The following is a 12,754-nucleotide window of genomic DNA, read 5'->3' on the forward strand; positions in this document are numbered from 1 at the left end:
TCCCACATCTTCTTTTTAAGTAAAGTCAATTGTTTTAGACACCCAGACTCCTCGAATTAGATAAAGCTGGCTGTGTGACTTTGGATGAGTCATTAACCTTGCTAAACCTTGGTCTCATCTTTAGAATATGCATAATGACAGTACCTACCCCATGGCACTGTTGTAAAAATTAAATGAAACAATGTCAAGTAAAGAGCTTCAGGCAGATTAAGGATGCAAAACCAACAGATAGTCATTCAAAACAGCTAAGCACAGACTATAGTTAACAATACCGTATTGTATATTTGAAAGTTAAGAACATAGATCTTGAAAGTTCTCATCACAAGAAAAAAGAATGTAACTCTGTGAGGTGATGGGTGTTAATCATGTGACAATTTATACATATAGCAAATCATTATGTTGACAACCTAAAACTAATACAATGTTATATGTCAATTATATCTCAAGAAAACAGTTTTAAAATATATTGCAGGGACTTCCCTGGTGGCACAGTGGTTAAGAATCTGCCTACTAATGCAGGGCACATGGGTTCGAGCCCTGGTCCGGGAAGATCCCACATGCCACTGAGCAACTAAGCCTGTGTGCCAGAACTACTGAGCCTGAGCTCTAGAGCCCGTGCTCCGCGACAACAGAAGCCACCGCAATGAGAAGCCTGCGTACTGCAACGAAGAGTAGACCTTGCTTGACGCAACTAGAGAAAGCCCGCCTGCAGCAGCCAAAAATAAATATATATTCTATGTGTATTTATTTTTAGCTACCTCCATACTATGAACTGTATAATTTGTTAAAAGGAAAAAAAAAGATGGTGTAACAAGAAGGTGTTGTGATGAATGGGAGATGGATGGGTCACTTCCCTGACTTGTCTGGGCTGTTAATGTGGACCCATCTACCTTCAGGATCCCTTGGGTGTTTCTGTAGTTCCTCAAGCTCTCTGCTGCCAAGCGGTTGGCGTGGTTCAGCTGGATTTCCATTTCATTCAGATCTCCTTCCATCTTCTTCTTGACTCTCAGGGCATCATTCCTGCTCCGGATCTCAGCATCCAGCGTGCTCTGCATGGTCTCCACGACTCTAATGTGGTTCCTCTTCAGCTGGTCAATTTCCTCATCTTTTTCAGCGATTTTCTTATCAACTTCAGACTTGACTTGGTTCAACTCCAGCTGGATACGCAGGATCTTTCCCTCTTCGTGTTCAAGAGATGCCTTAACAAAACAGTGATCAATTAATTAATAATCAATTAATAATGGGAAATGAATATTTGGAGGGTATTCCCTTGTGAGCCAAACTCTTACTAATATCAGTTTGTCTAATATTACAAAGTACAATAAAAGAGCTCTAGGACCCTACTAGGTAAATCATCCTTTAATTTATTCAGTCATAGACTTTATTGGGCAACTCTGTAATAAGGGTGCTTTGTAAAGTATAAAGGGCTATACAAATATTATTCATATGAGTAGTAACGAAAATTATATGATTAAACTTATGTGTAGTAAACAGGAATTCTCTCCCGTTCTATAAATTAAAATGTTCACGTGATATACTAATTCCTGTTGTAGAAATTCTCAGTTTTAAAACATATATATAATTTTGATTACAAAATATGTGTCCATTGTAGAATGTGGGGTAATTTATAAAAACAAAACTTTCCTATTTTTCCTCCACTTAGAGGCACAATTTTAATGTGGTACATTTTTTTTCTAGTTTTTTTCCTATTTATGTATATTTATACATGGTAAAGTTATATTGTATATGCAAATGTGTGTCTTGCTTTAAAAATTATCCTCTACCATAAATATTTCCCCATATTAACTACATTTAATGGCTGTAGAAAATTGCATCATACGGATGTTCTATAGTTTGCTTTACCTTGTTTTTGGATTGGACATCTTGTGTTTAAACTTTGCCTCCATTTAGGATAATTTTCTTGGGATAGATTCTTAGAAATAGAACTGATAGGTCATATTATTACATTTTTAAGACTTTTGATAACTATTGCCAAATTGCCCTTCATAAAGGTTATATGAGTTCAGATTCTCACCTGCTCTGTAATAATGGATCCATCTCATAGTACCATTGCCCAATGAAAACAGTGGTGTTTCCACCAATGTTTATCTTTGATTTTCCCCCCACAACATCAATATACGTACCTCTGCTTCCTCTAAGGCAGCCTGAATTTCACATTTCTCTTGTTCCACTTGCTTCTTTATTTTCTCCAGTTCATGGATTTGCTTCCCTCCCTCAGCAATCTGCTCAGTGAGGTCAGAAATCTCCTCTGTGGGTGAACAGAAGAGAGAAGTGGTCAGACTGATATAACATGGAAAGGTCTTTCCAGGGCCATATAGGGTGGGGAAGTTCAAGAGCACTCACGCTGCAAGTTCTTATTTTCTCTCTTTAGCATTTCAAGGTGTTCCAGGGATTCCTCGTAGGCATTCTTGACCTTGAACAGCTCCGTACTGAGAGAACGGGACTCCTTCTGGGAGCCCTCAAGTTCAGCCTGGGTTTCCTCATACTTCTGTTTCCATTCTGATAGGACCTGAAAAGCAGTAAATTGTCAGCTAATGGAAGGAGAAAGGGAGACTAAGTAAAACATCGATGGAGTTTGAGCAGGCTGGGCCACCTTGTCAAAGTTCCTTTGCTTCTTATCGAGTGCTGCGCAGGCAGCATTAGACCTCCCCATGTCAAGCATGAGGTCCTCCACTTCATTCTGGAGCCGCTGCTTGGTCTTCTCAAGGGAAGCGCATTTGGCGTTCACGGCTTCTACATGTTCCTCAGCTTCCTGCAGACGCTGGGCCAGCTTCTTCCTAAAAAGTTAGCCAGGCAGTTAAGGAGAAGGTCAGGAACAGGGGCAAGTGCTAAACTCCTCAGCCCCCTTTCATAGTCCTTTTTTCTACAATGTCAAGTAGCATGGTTTTCAAAACTGTGGTAGCCAGTACTGCTTTCTAGATGGATTAAACTGTGAAAAGGTCCAAAGCGGTGAACAGCTGGACTCAAGTCCTTTCAGTTGTTGAATTGTTAGAGGCCATTGTTGGAGCTGACACTGTGTGTATGTATCTTACAGACATTGTATGTATGTATCTTATAGCATATGATTTCAGGATATTCAGGGCTTCTGATTGAGTACGGTATGGAGAATGATTAGCCAGGGCAATTCTATTGATTGATTTAGATCTCATCTCATTCCAAAAAGGATTTGAGACTAACTAGATATTTTATTGGTCACAGATATACTGGGCATATTCTTTTGCTTTCTCAGACTTTCCATTTTATTTTATATACTTTTCTTCCTAGAGAAAAATAGTCAGTTTCTTCTAATAATATATATTTGGACAGTCTCACCTGAGAGGAATGGATAAATAAATCAGGATAATTCAGGTAGTCTAAGCAAAGGCAGGGTTCTTCTTTTTATTCCTTCTGAATTGTTTACGTTCTTGCTTTACTCCCAATTGTGTGCCAACTATACATGCCTAATGTACACAAAAACCTTTAGCCCTAATGCTCTGGAAGATCTACCTGAAGGTCTCCTTTGGTCTGTACCCAGACTAAGGCTTTACTTTATTCAGACTAACTCTGAACATTATGCACAGTTCGGATGGCCTCCAGCATGAGTTTTAAGAGATCTGTCTTTGTACTACAATACTTAAGAAGGTGGTCTCTGGAATCAGAATGTCTGGTTCTAATCCCAGCTGTACTATTTATTAATCATATGCTCTTGTGTTAGTTGGTTAACCTCTCACAGTCTCAATTTCCTCATCTGTAAAACAGGGATACGAATAATAATGCAATGTAATGTTGCTAAGAAAACGAAATGAGTTAATATACGATAGTATTTGACACACAGCATGCACTTAGGGTAGCTTCTGCTTTTGTTATCATCATCACAGCTGTTTTCTGGGAGTTGCTGAGCTGGGCAGCTAGGAAACCATGTCATGTCCCTCCTCTAGAGTTCACAGCACACACTTGGCCTCCTCCAGCTCCTCCGTGCGCTGGATGGCGTCCGTCTCGTATTTGGTCCTCCACTGGGCCACCTCGCTGTTGGCCTTGGACAGCGCCCTCTGCATCTCAGCCTTGGCTTCCTGCTCCTCCTCATACTGTTCCCGCAGCAGGTCACAGTCGTGGCGGGAGGACTGCAGGGCGTGGGCCAGGGCGCTCTTGGCCTGTGGAGGTATGAGTTCAGTGACTTAATTCATTTCTTCAGTGATATTTAACTTACACACTTAAAGGAGAACCTAACTGAATATGTTTAGATTTGATCAGTCAAGAATACTTTTGGTAAAACTTACTTTAGTTTCTTCCTCTAGCTGACATTTCAGCTCCTCAATCTGCTGCGTAGATGCTTGTTTGGTCCTTGAAAGCTGAGAGACCAAAGCATCTTTCTCATCCAATTGTCGGGAATATTCACCTAAGAATTACCGAAGTAAAGGAATTTGTTTATGGCATAAACAAACAAGCCTAAAGTTTGTATATATAATTATACGTACATGACAAATATATATTTTATCTAATTATAAATATTGTTACAGAACTGGCTAGATTAAAAAGCAGTATTGCTATTGTAGTGTAACAAACTAGTCTGCTGATTCTTTCTTGCTTTTTTAAATTTTTTCTAACCCGCTCAGTAAATTCCTATAGTTGGTTACTCCCCTCTAATATGGGAGTATTGCTATTAATTCAGAACCCCCGGAATTGCTTTTGTCTAGGCCATAATCGCGGGCCTGAGGGAGATCTCTACCCGCTTCCGTCTGCAGGCGCGCTCTCTGAGCCGTCAGGTCACTGAGCAGCCGCTGCTGCTCTTCCTCCTTTGTCTTGAGTTCACTCACTTGGTCTTCTAGAGCGCGGCACATCTTTTCAAGGTTTCCCTGCGGCACAGGTACCCATGAAAGATGAGACATTGAATACAGTAAAAAAAAAAAAAAAGTTACCACTGGATTCTTAAAGTATTTTTAGAGTGAATAAATTTACGTCAAGTGTGAGTAGAAACTGATGGCGCCAACTCTGTGGAGCATGCTAGGATTCAGCTATGACGGGTGCGTAATCTCCCCAAAGTGCTCATTGTTGGAACTCATTCATTTATCCCAATGATACTTGACACTGACAAAGTAGATTTTGAAATAATCTTAACAGATTATATCCAGCATTTAAAAAAAATGAAATAAAATGGAATATATTAGAATACAAAATTTTAGATCAGTGCTATAAACTGCCTACAAACAATGTTTAACGCCAGAGAGCAATGAGGGTTCTTACAGGTTATTAACTCTGCTCATTTGAAGACAGTATTGGGTACCTTGGCTTTGGAAATGGTCTCTGCATTACTGCTAAGGTCGTCGATCTCCATCTTCAGCTCACTCTTCTCCTTCTCCAGCTTCTGCTTGACCCTCTGCAGGTTGTCAATCTGCTCCCCCAGCTCGGCCACACTGTCCGCGTGCTTCTTCCTCAGCGTGGCCGCCGTGGCCTCGTGCTGCAGGGTGGCCTCCTCCAGGTCCCTGCGCATTTTCTGGAACTCGGCCTCCCGCTTCTTGTTCATCTCAATCTGGGCCGAAGTGGCCCCGCCGGCCTCTTCTAGCCGCTCGCTGATCTCCTCCAGCTCCCGGGAGAGGTCCGAGCGCTGCTTCTCTGCTTTGGCGCGGGAGGCCCGCTCTGCCTCGATCTCCTCCTCCAGCTCCTCGATGCGGGCCTGGCAGTGACATAGCACATTAACATGAACTCACCTCAATTTCAGTGTTTTTGGGTGCAGAAACAAATGGAGGTGAGATGACTCACCTGCAGCTCTTTGATTTTCTTCTGTAGTTGAATTTCTACTGCCTGCTCATCTTCAATTTTGCTTAGCAGATTGCTGATTTCAAATTCTTTCCTTTAGACAGAAGAACAAGGTGTATTAGTGCCCATAAGAATTGAAAGATGATGTCGCGTAGAATTTTTTTTCTGGCGTTCCTACTTTTTAAATTTCTCATCAAGTTGCTGTTTGTCATTTTCTATATCTACTATGGATTCTTGGGCCAATTTTAGGTCACCCTCCAGTTTCCTCTTGGCTCTTTCTAGATCCATTCGAAGTTTCTTTTCTTGTTCTAGAGACCCTTCAAGCTAATGAGAAAATACACTTTGTTAAAAATTTAAAGTATATTAAAAAAAACCTTTCAGATGGATATTAAAAACACACATCATCCACTTGCTGTTCTAGCTTGGCTTTAGCTTTGTTCAGGGTGTTCACTTTGTCCTCTTCTGCCTGCAGGTCATCCAGGGTCTGCTGGTGGGCCTCCTGGAGGGCCTTCTTCTCCTTGGTCAGCTTAGCTATGACTTCGTCCAGGCCTGCCATCTCTTCTGTGAGGTTTTTCACCTAGAAAGGTTAAGGAAGAGATTATCTCTGCTCTAAAGCAGCTTAGTTAGATGGCAGAGTCTCTATATGCTGTATACAAATATATTTCATACCTTGTTCTCTGTGGCATGTTTCTCCTTCTCAACCTTGGCCAGTGTCAGCTCAAGGTCATCTATGTCTTTCTTCAGTTCCGAACATTCGTCCTCCAGTTTCCTCTTCTTGGCCGTCAGCTCAGAATTGATCTCTTCCTCATCCTCAGCTCTCTCAGTCACCTCCTTGATCTTTGCCTCCAGCTGGATTTTGTTTTTAATCAGTTGCTCACACCTTTCCTCTGCATCGGCCAAGGCGTCAGCTTCCTGTGGAGAGATTTGCTGAGCTGGTTAGAGAATTTGTTGCTTATTTTGAACTTGTTCTTTGCACAAAATAGTAGTGTTTACTGAATGCTAATGAATTTTTCAGTATGAATATAAATTAATTGAACATCATTCCATTGTCTGGAGAAACAGCTAATTAGATATGGCACTATAGATTTAGAAGCAAATTAGCCTGAAAAATGACTGGATTGAAGCAATTGACTATTTTAAAAAGTATTGTGTAGAAGAGTGGAAGGACCAAAGGAAGCCTGGGTTCTTGTCCCAAATTTGCCTCCATATGTATGACCTTGCACAAATTGATTTACTCCTCTTACCCTCAGTTATCTCATGTAATTAAAGAGGATTGGAATAAGTGATTGCTAAGAGCATTTCAACTATATTATTCAAAGATTTTTCCTGCACGTCCGGAGCCTGTGCTCCGCGGCGGGAGAGGCCACAGCAGTGAGAGGCCTGCGTACCGCAAAAAAAAAAAAAAAAAAAAAGATTTTTGACTTAGTCAAATTGCCTCAAACAACTAGTTGCTACATTGAATTTTAAAAAGAAAAACTACGTAACATTATGCCTATAAATACATTTCCATGAAGCATTTTTCATATACTCAAAACCTCCCTGATAGACCATAACAGTGCTGTATAATTGCCCAGGGCTTCCATTTCCATTTCCATTTTAAGAATTACCTATTAGTCTCAAAATGAATATTAGACTGTATAAGAACTTGTAATTTTGAGAAACTACATAACTCAGTGAGGTTTTTATAAGTGATTAAAGGACTCATAAAAATCAGTTCAGCCACGACCTTATTACTCTGGGCTGGGGAATTTCTTTAACTTCTCAGTGTTTGTTTATATCTTAAGTTTTTAAAATGCTTAAACATTTGATAATGAGGACTTCGAGGGTTCCTTTGCTTTTATTTTTAATAGTCATACACTCAGTATATATTTACTCACTGACTAATGATAATACCTATGAAAAGAGGTTAAGATGAAGAGGCTGTGATTGGGAAAATGTAACCTTCATATAAGTGAGCTTATCAGAAGGAAAAGTTGAAAATAGCTTAAACATTTTAAGAAAACTATCCTTTTTTTTTTTACAGATTTCTTCATGACATTGTTGGGCTTGTTGGGCCAAGGAAATGGGAGGTTGTATTTGGCCACAGTGCTGATGCCAAGCCTGCCCCCACTCTGCTTACAACTTCTTCTTTAACCAATAAACAGAGGCCTTGAGAACTCAGGATCAGTATCACAGGAAGAGTCACAGAGATCACTAGCTCTGTCTTCCACCGTGGTAGTTCAGTTCAAGTAACTGCAAATGAATTTATTGAGCTAAATCCTGGGGGTTGAGGAAAAGAGATACAGAGAGCAATAAGAATAACTGTCTTTTATGAGTGTAAATACAATCTCATACACTTGTATTCAGGAAATAGGGCTCTTAAGACTGGGATGAAGCAGGCAGGGCAGATGAGTAAAATGACTGAGATTTGGGGGCTTTGCCTTTCAACTGCTTCCTTCATGCCTGTTAAATTTGTGGTATTGTTAAATAAATTCTTCAATCTCCCATTTTCCATTTGCAATTTGGAAGTAGTTGGTGCCTTACTTCTTCACAGGAATATTGAAAGTTAAGTGAAATACTGAAAAAAGCAACTAGAAATTTTCTTTTTCAAGAAAAGGCCATTTGTAAATCCAGAGTGTATGTGAATTCCAGAAAAGCTTCCGTGACATGGTGCATTCAGCACACAGAGTACTCACAGATTGAACCTGGAGCTGCAGCTCATTTTTCTCTTTCAAGAGAGTCACCATTTTTTCCTCCAGTTCCTTCCTTTTGGCCTCTGACTTGGCGAGTTCATCTTTGGTTTTCTGGAACTCTTCCTTCATGGTGGTCATCTCCTTCTCGGTTTCTGCGCTCTTGAGGAGGGGCTTGATCTTGAAGAAGAGTTTCATCCAGGGCCAGTGCTTGACGTTCATGAAGGCACGTACATTATACTGGATGCAGAAAAGGGCTTCTCTGAAATGACGGAAAAGTATCAGTGTAGGTTGATCCATTAGAGACAATGTTATTGTTAGTAGTATTTTTTTACATACAAACTCCCCTTTTAATGCCCCCCCCATGTAAGTGATGTGTCAAATTCTGTATATTTTATATGCAGGACACACACAACACACACCCCCTCACACTCAGAGCGGTCCTCAGTATGACCACTTTGCTAATGTGCACTGCTCATACTGAACTATTGTGTTCTCAAGTCCCTGTCACATTAGCAAAGAAGCTGACTTTAGAGGAGGAATCCTTTGTATATATGAGCAACACATACCATTTTAAGAACATTTGAGAAATCACAATATTAGTGACTTGGGAGTGGGTGTGGCAGGTGTAAGTTAATTGTGCTGCTTGGCCTTTGGCACACTGATGTGACCTGTGAAAGGGCATGGCTTGCTTTCCTAATTGCCCACCTAAATTGAGCTTATGGTTTACCCTGTTTTCCTTGAAACCTCTCCTCTTATTTTAATCACTGCCAAATTATCTACTCCATAAACAGCTTTTGTTAGTTTCTTCACATAATAGACTGGCTTTTCTCAAGTCCTTTCAAATGCCTACTTCTTACCTGCTCAGTTAGATTGTTAATGTCTGCAGAGCATTTAGCATGGATTGAGCTACGAAATTTGTTTTATTTAAATAACATTTTAAAATAGTAATAAGAGATATTCCTTCTGCACACTGTAGCAATAGACTGGCAAGGTTTACCTGCCTTATAACAATGTGTGTGCCTCTTCAGGCTTGTTAAAATGGAGATTCTATTTCTATAGGTCCAATTTATAAGAACCATATCTCTGAGAAGGCAGATATCATGCCATAAACCATAATGTTGACACATGGAAAAGACTTGGGAACACTTACACCACAGAAGTAAATGAGTACAGATGAGCAAAATGAATGCAAAACGTGTGTGTAAGGACAGCAGTAGTGCTGGGTGGATGGGTTGGATGAGGTTAATTAGAGGAGGCGGAAATGGAAGTCTTGAATTGGTAAAGAGATAAATTAGGCTGAGAGGGGAGCGCTTGTGCAAACAGGAGAGAAGGAGATAAGCAAATTGTTTAGCCTGGCTGGAAAAGGCTGTGCGGTGGGAGATGATAGATGAGGTAGGGAATAGAGAGTGGCCTTGACAGACACACAGGCAACTTGGATTTGATGTGGGAGACCGTGGGGAACTGCAAACAGATACGGTGTGATGGAAATAGTGTTTACTGCAAACGATTCCTGCTGCTGTATGTGAGATGAATGAAAGGGAGAAACTGAGGGAGGAGAGACGTTTTGAAGAGAATCCCAGTGTGAGGGGTTAAGCAGAGGCTGATGTGTTGTAAGAGTGAGTTCGGAACTGGTGAGAAGTGCATATTAACCACAAGATGAAAGAGTTAATGAATAAGGAAGAGTGAGGTAAAGTCCCTAAGAGACCTTACAGTCCTTATCCTCTGCATGGTTACCTCCTTTGCAACATCTTCTGATATTCTGCCCTCATTAGGAATCCCCTACAGATGGCTTGAGTTCTTGTTATAATCTGGGCTAACTTTTCATCTCTCATTTCTTCCAGAAGACCCAGCAGGCCAGCTTTGAAGAAAACCTGGAGAAAGAGAAAGTTACAAATCATCCCTAGACTACAGGAGATACAGCTATGGCAGAGGACTTGGATCAGGTGTAAGTAACAGCCATACCTTTGTATGTCCAAATTTGTACTGGGTGTGATCAATATCAATAGAGGCAAGAAGTTTCTCAGAAGCCTTCTTGCTGTCAATGAACTGTCCATCTGGAATAGCGCTTGCATTTAAAACTTTGTATCTGTTCAGTCGAAGAAAGAAAGAATGATTAGGAAGGTGTGATCATACACGAAAACCAAACGACACCAAAAAAAAGTCAGTAAAAAGAGAAAAAGCAAAAGTAGAAAATCCAACTGTCCTTTTAGGTTCAGATAGTAAAACAATATGATTTTTCCACAAGCTAATGCATGCTTCCGTCCTATTTTTAAGAAATGCCACCATCTCTAGCCTGTATTCTGTTCTAGCACCACAAGACTATATTATTTGACTTAATTTCATCATATTGACGAAGCAGGATGCATAAAAACAATGAACAGAGGGCAACAGTGAAAATGATTAGTTAGTCACAGCATTCAGTGAAATATGACAGAGGGAGACTGGCCTTTGTTTAAAATCCCCATATAAGATTCTGCTTGGGAACCCCTTCCTGCAGATGCGGATGCCCTCCAGCACACCGTTACACCTCAGCTGGTGCAGGACAAGCTCATGATCCATGGCGCCTAAAAATAGATCAGAGTACTTACTACTGGGCACTGAATTTTCAGACCTGTGCCTGTGTGATTATTTCATGCTCTTAGATCTTACCAGGAGTTTTGGTTTCGTTGGGAATGATGCACCGTACGAAGTGAGGGTGTGTGCTCCTCAGGTTGGTCATCAGCTTACTTAAATTTTCCTAGAAAACCAGGTAGAAGGGACTTGATGAGAAAGTTCTATTTCAGATTGCTTTTTTTGGTAATTATATGGAACGAACCTAGGCACTTTCCTAACTATATTAGGTAAAAGTCTATGAGGCTTCAGTTGCTCTGTGTTTTAAAGGTCTCAAGAGTTCTAGCCTGCCAAAAACTGAAAGGCTAAAGTGCTGGGAAGAAATGCAGCTCTCCCTGGTATTCATTTATGACACCTAGGATCTATCCTGTAAACAAACTGCAAATTCAGTAGCCTTGACACACAGGAAGTATTCTTGACCGGGAATCAGAGACAAAGGACTACAGTCTCACTTTGCCACTAATGAGCTGCTTGACTCTATAAAATCCCTTTTCTCTTTCTGGGCCTCATCTGAAAATAGTTGCGATTACCTCTGAGGCCTCTTTCATCTCTCTCAGTGCTAATATTTTTTACAGTAGTAGTTTACAGTGGTAACCTAGGTTAGCCACTGTCCCAATGTTTGCCATTCCTTCCTTGAGTGTATTATTCCCTGGGACCTGTAACCTCTTGGTTTTTGTTTTGTTCTGTTTTGTTTTTTTCTGAAGAGTCTAAAATCATAAGACTGTATGACCTTGTGTGAGTGGATCTTGAGTACCTGAGAATGATCACAGTCTGGAGCATATGGGGGGAGTTATTCCAGAAATAGAGTAACTGACTATGACACACAGTGGTGTTTTACTCCACCACAGAAAACTAGCAAGTAGCTATTTCTCAGTGTTTCTTAGGTATATTCGTTGAGAAGGCAGAGTTGCTTTATTTTTCATATCTCAGTTAACTATTAGGAAATAAACAAAATAAGTAATGTGAGTTTCTAATCTTGCAATTATGTACAAGGATAAGTTGATGAAACACGGGCATATTTGGTGAAATAATGCAAATTGGTAGTGAGAAAAAAAGAACAGGGCTGTTTTCTTGTTTAGGTCATACATAGTATCTGCATTTTAGTCTTAAAAAGAACGAGACTTAGCCACGGAAATCCTGACAAAGCAGCCATTAGACCAGATGCTCCATATGTTCCCCTGTAGAAGAGCCAGCTGTTAAGCCATCTAAGAGAATCACATTATTTGCAGTAATGTTATTATTACTGTTATTCTTAAGAGATATTTTTCTATCTTAATCATCCATCTAAATCACTAGGTTTGGCTTTAGATAATTTTCGGCTATTAGAAAAAATTAAATCCATCTCGGAGGACAAAGATGTGATTTGGTGGAAGGATGTCCTAAAGGGTGTGTCTCGGGCTCAATTCTCAAGGGGGGAACTCAGGAACATTCTCAAAGGGCAACATTGGTGGCTTTCCACAGGGAGACCTTTGAAGTTCAGCTGTGCTTCCTTAAAAATCGGCCTTATTATATAGCGAGAAAGCTTCTAAGGGCATTTTGGAATTCCTGAATACATTAGATGAGCATAGTAAGGAGTAAGAGGTAAACCATTCAGCCCTACAGGAGGAGTATTGCTTTGGCTGTGCCCTGACAAAGAAGGAATACCTGAAGTCATTCCTATTAACGTTCCACTCCCTCCTAATTTATTCTAAATCCTTTATCCTCATCCTAATTATGAT

General features: G+C 40.4%; 1 protein-coding gene across 1 annotated transcript in view; it reads right to left on the minus strand.

Moving 5' to 3' along the window:
- LOC113633080 (myosin-8) overlaps window positions 1–12,754 on the minus strand; it is a 29,701-nt gene that overhangs the window by 4,868 nt on the left and 12,079 nt on the right. The window contains exons 18-34 of the mRNA XM_027131065.1: window positions 11,076–11,163; window positions 10,873–10,990; window positions 10,389–10,512; window positions 10,161–10,297; window positions 8,430–8,685; window positions 6,424–6,666; window positions 6,155–6,331; window positions 5,933–6,078; window positions 5,758–5,848; window positions 5,282–5,671; window positions 4,727–4,853; window positions 4,278–4,396; window positions 3,955–4,151; window positions 2,615–2,798; window positions 2,365–2,530; window positions 2,145–2,269; window positions 891–1,199 (exon numbers count right to left, since the gene is read on the minus strand). Of these exons, the coding sequence (XP_026986866.1) occupies window positions 891–1,199; window positions 2,145–2,269; window positions 2,365–2,530; window positions 2,615–2,798; window positions 3,955–4,151; window positions 4,278–4,396; window positions 4,727–4,853; window positions 5,282–5,671; window positions 5,758–5,848; window positions 5,933–6,078; window positions 6,155–6,331; window positions 6,424–6,666; window positions 8,430–8,685; window positions 10,161–10,297; window positions 10,389–10,512; window positions 10,873–10,990; window positions 11,076–11,163 (2,997 nt within the window). The remainder of the gene's footprint in view (window positions 1–890; window positions 1,200–2,144; window positions 2,270–2,364; window positions 2,531–2,614; window positions 2,799–3,954; window positions 4,152–4,277; window positions 4,397–4,726; window positions 4,854–5,281; window positions 5,672–5,757; window positions 5,849–5,932; window positions 6,079–6,154; window positions 6,332–6,423; window positions 6,667–8,429; window positions 8,686–10,160; window positions 10,298–10,388; window positions 10,513–10,872; window positions 10,991–11,075; window positions 11,164–12,754) is intronic.

The sequence above is a fragment of the Aethalodelphis obliquidens genome, unplaced genomic scaffold (assembly GCF_003676395.1).
Source record: "Aethalodelphis obliquidens isolate GAN/ISIS:26980383/991018 unplaced genomic scaffold, ASM367639v1 scaffold38, whole genome shotgun sequence".
NCBI classification, from domain to species: Eukaryota; Metazoa; Chordata; class Mammalia; order Artiodactyla; family Delphinidae; genus Aethalodelphis; species Aethalodelphis obliquidens.